Genomic DNA, 5,000 nt, shown 5'->3' with positions numbered 1-5,000 from the left:
CTGCATGGCCTGATGGGAGAAACCAGGGGGTTAGCGCTACACATGAAGGCACACAAACACACGACCGGGTCACATTACATCGGGTAAATGGACTATCCAAAAGCACTTTACAATTACTCATTCACCCACTCACACACTCACTCACACACCGACGGCTGCCACGCAAGGCGCCGACCAGCTCGTCAGGAGCATTTGGCGGTTAGGTGTCTCGCTCAAGGACACGTTGACACAGCCCAGGGCGGGATTGAACCGGCAACCCTCCGACTGCTCTTACCTCCTGAGTCAATGTTGTCCTCCTCATTACATTATATGACAGGTGTGGAGCAGACGCTCTCTTCCAGAGCGATGCAGAGTGCACAGTGCACAGTGCACACCCGTCACCAGGGACAGGGAACCAGCAGTGACCTCAGAGATAAGAACTCAGACCCTGTCCAGCACGCTGCTCATAAATCAACTCCGTATTCCTTTCACAGACCTTATTCTGGCAGATATACCCCATCCAGCTTATTCTGTACCTCTAGTGCATCATGTGGATACATTTGTAGCTGGATATTAACAGAGAATTTGAGTATAACAGCAACAACTGTCTGTTTTGTTGCTGACATTTAGTGGAATGTAGGCCTTTAACGTGCAGAGACGGGCTGAAGGACCCCTCTGGCTGCTTCAGACAGGACAGGGATGTGAGCAGCAGTGAGAGATCAGCAGTGAGCAGCAGTGAGAGATCAGGAGGATGTCCTGCAGGGTGTGTTTGGGTCTGAATTGGTTGCTGGCTCTGGTGAAAACAAAGGCCAGCACACCCTGCAGCTCTCCAGGACCAGGAGTGAGGACCCCAGCACACCCTGCGGCTCTCCAGGACCAGGAGTGAGGACCGCTCACAGGAGCAGGGAAGGAACGTTTTCTGTAGTGTTTTTGTGATTGGTTTTGTCTGAAAAGAACGTCCCAGGGAACATGATGTATTGAGCCTTATTAAATCAGATCGGGCCATTGACGTTGGCATGCATTTAATAATAATACCTAATGTGCACATTCATTTCTGAATTCACATTAAAGTACATTCTCCAGTACAAATTCCACTGAAAGGTTTCTAGCCCGCAGCAGAGTGTGATAACACAACCGTTGGCCAAGCATCGGATGGAACCATGGGTCTGCCATGGAACGCGAGAGCAACAGTGAACAGTGTCTCGCTTTGTGGAAAACAAATGCATCACTGCTGAAAATAACAGGCACTGGATTCTCCCTACTGCCTGAACACAGCCCTGAGCACAGACTGCAGCCCGCAGGATAATCTGACAATACGCACAGACACTGATACAGTCACCCAAAACATTCAATCAATGTCTTTCAAGATCATTTATAGCACTTGAGATTCTTGCAAAATGTGCTTACCCCTTTTTTATTTTACAATATTTGTTGTACTTACGGTATAATGTAAATTAAGAGTATAGCCACAGAAACTCAATATTACTTCCTAAAGAAGAATATACAGTCATGTGAAGAAATTAGGACACCCCGTTAAATATTCAGTTATTCATTAAGAAATGATCACATATCGATGTCTAATCTTGTTTTAATTTATCTCTGGAAAAGAAAGTGATCTAATTGCAGGTAAACAACAAAAATTAACCTTGTTTTACTCATTAAACAAAAGACATCAACATAAATGCATATTCTAACTGAGGAAAAAGTTAGGACACCCTACCCCCGAATACCTAGTGTTACCCCCTTTGCCTGAAATAACTTCAGTGAGACGCTTCTTGTAGCCATCTACCAGTCTCTGACATCGGTCTGAGGAAAGTTTGCCCCACTCCTCAACGCAGAATTCTTTAACATGTGAGATGTTTGAGGGGTTTCTTGCATGTACAGCCCGTTTCAAGTCACCCCACAGCATCTCAATGGGATTAAGATCTGGGCTTTGACTGGGCCATTCCAGGACTCTCCACTTATTAGTTTTCAGCCAGTCCGTGGTGGATTTACTGGTATGTTTTGGGTAATTGTCATGTTGCAGGGTCCAGTTCCGCTTCAGCTTTAATTGTTTTACAGATGGTCTCACATGTTTCTCAAGCACCCGCTGGTACACTGTAGAATTCATGATAGGTTCTATGATGGTGAGCTGGCCAGGTCCTGCTGCAGCAAAGCATCCTCAAAACCATGACACTTCCACCTCCATGCTTCACAGTTGGTATGAGGTTCTTTTCCTGGAACGCTGTATTTGGTGTGCGCCAAACATGTCCTCTGTTCTGGCATCCAAATAATTCAATTTTAGACTCATCTGTCCAAAGAACATTATTCCAAAGTCCTGGTCTTTGTCCATGTTCTCTCTGGCAGACTTCAGTCTGGCTTTAATGTTTCTCTTGGAGAGTAAAGGTTTGCTCCTTGCACACCTCCCATGAAAGTTAAACTTGTGCAGTCTCTTTCTGATTGTAGAGGCATGCACTTTCACATCAACAGTCGCCAGAGCCTGCTGTAGGTCCCGTGATGACATTTTAGGGGTTTTGGAGACTTCTTTTAGCATCTTGCGGTCTGCTCTCGGGGTGAACGTGCTTGGACGGCCAGACCTGGGCTTGTTGGCAGTTGTTTTGAATGTCCTCCACTTGTAGACTATTTTCCGGACAGTGGAATGGCTGATTTCAAAATCTATTGAGATCTTTTTACATCCCTTACCAGACTCATAAGCTGCTACAATCTTCTTTCTGAAGGCCTCAGACAGGTCTTTCGATCTCACCATGGTGTTCACTCTCACGTCAACAGTCAGGAGCACACCAAACTAAATGTCTGAGTTTAAATAGGGCAAGCCTCCTTCTAAATGCTGAGTAACAATGTTCTAATCATGTGCACCTGATGTGATACACCTGTGTGTGGCTTCAGCCATTTTAGGTGGGAAAAAATGTGGGGGTGACCTAATTTATTCCTCACCAGAAATTGCATTTTTATTTTATTACATTTTACAGAAAGTTTTAAAAAGGATTTACTTGAATTTCTCAGTTTTGTTAAAATTGATATTAAATATCCATATGTCTAAAAATGTTAAAAAAACACAATTTTCCAGAGGGTGTCCTAATTTTTTCACATGGCTATATATATATGCACCCCTATGTACAGACAATATTGCACCCGCTTTAAGAAAGAGCACAAACAAAAACATAATTATCTATCAGAGACTGAGTGCATTGGCCACGTGAAGAGTGGCCTTGTCCTGACGGTAAACAGAACAGAGCCTGAGATCTCACACTCGAAGGGTTAATCATGTGATCAGAACGTTCTTATGCTGATGTCACAATCACTACTGGTGACTGAAGCAATGGAGTTCTAGAACACTGACATTAAACATTGAGGAAAAAAAAACAACATTCTAAAAAACGTACTCTTCAATGTGCTTAAAAAAGGAGAATCGTTAAATAATTTCAAAGGACACTGGAATGACACCACGACGACACAAAGATGGTGCAGTAGCTTACCAAGAAGATGAAATTGATAAAGCCCTCCAGGCATCTGAGGAACAGGGTGGCAGGGATCTCCATTCCGAGCGGAACGCGGCGAGCGATCGGCAACACGACGCGGCGGTCTGAGGGCTTTCCGGAGCGGAGCCGTGAATATCATCCCAAAGAGGCCCTAATTGAATTAGGCCGTTATATATACACACCGCTGACAGCCTGCCGGGGCTAAACGAGCGCGCGGCTTCCACACCGGGAGCAGACGGCCCGCGACGCTCCTCGCTCAGACGAGCTGCCAGACCGACACACAGACCGGCTCCTCTACGACGCCGCGGAGCTGCTGCCAGAACGGCACGCACCGACCGGATCAGAGCCACGCTCATCCCGGCTGCCCAGGGGAAGCCCGCGCACTGCCAGCAGCACAGGGGTTAAGTCGATTGACCCTTTAAGGTGTGAGGTCACAAATACTACGTGATTAGAATGTTCCCGGGTGAACGTTCTAATGCCGATGTCACAATCACAGCTGGCGGCTGAAAGTGACGGAGTTCTAGAACACAGGCGTAGAATTTTGAAAAAAAACATTCTGATACACCCACACTTCAAAAGGGTTACATTTGGCTGGGCCTCGTAGCCGAAGTTCCCAGGCTGTATCATGAGCCAGCTTTGACTGGACGGCCACAAGGGGGCGCTGTAGGGGTTAAGGTGAGTCTCGGTGTGGGAATGCTCCGCGGTTCACTGTCGTACTAGCCTCTCCCACTGACACACCAGGCAGCCTCAGGCTAACAGCCTTTCTCAGGGGGACAAACAGCTCTCCACTGATCGGTGAGCTCTCTCCCTGCTGTAGTCCTGTGTGGGAGCAGAGAGCAGGTCCATGCACAGACAGACACCAACATAAACTAACGCATGTGCCCTCTGCCCCACACACAGCACAAGAGCAGCGCATATATATGAACAAAACCCACAACTGACCGTCTGGCCCACGGCCGCAAGCACCTGGAACCCCAGACCGCTGACGTGTTCACACACGCTGACGTGTTCACACACGCTGACGTGTTCACACACGCTGAAGCGCTCCTCATGGAGAACGAGTGTAAAGTGAGGAGAACATAAAGCAGGACTACAGACGGGTAGCAGAACTAAGGAGCCAAAAAACCCAGGTAACAAAAGTATCAGTAGGTGAGTTATATACAGTGATATAAAGTGGTGGACTGGAAACTGAAGAGAGACAGTGTGCGGATGATTGGGGAAGGCACTGAATGACAGGGCTGGAAAGGCTGCAGTGAGAGGTAACTCTAACTCTGAGGCTTGTCCTCTCTAAGATGGCTGATCTGGCGGAAGCTGCATCTCTCGGTGCAGTAACGTCCCTGCCAGTGAGTCACAGACACTTCCCGTGCTCAGTGGATGGAGGCCAGATGTTCTGCCTCTCAGATTCACCGCACAGATCCAGTTTGAGGTCCCGGCCGGACAATATAATATCCGGTTTGTGCCAAAATATTTTTACTGAAACGGTGCTTTTGCCGCTCCTGAGTTTGTGATCCGTTCCGATAGGGACTCGCCCAACCGTGAAAG

At 47.3% G+C, this 5,000-nt stretch overlaps 1 protein-coding gene across 1 annotated transcript in view; it reads right to left on the bottom strand.

Annotated features, from left to right (window-relative positions):
• Positions 1 to 5,000, bottom strand: part of LOC133125237 (diacylglycerol kinase beta) — an 82,229-nt gene that overhangs the window by 50,003 nt on the left and 27,226 nt on the right. Inside the window, 1 exon segment of the mRNA XM_061237002.1 lies at positions 1 to 9. This exon segment is cut by the window's left edge and continues 108 nt beyond it. Coding sequence (XP_061092986.1) covers positions 1 to 9 — 9 coding nt within the window.

Source organism: Conger conger, chromosome 3 (assembly GCF_963514075.1).
Source record: "Conger conger chromosome 3, fConCon1.1, whole genome shotgun sequence".
Taxonomy (NCBI): domain Eukaryota; kingdom Metazoa; phylum Chordata; class Actinopteri; order Anguilliformes; family Congridae; genus Conger; species Conger conger.
This window is presented reverse-complemented; position numbering and strand designations above follow the sequence as displayed.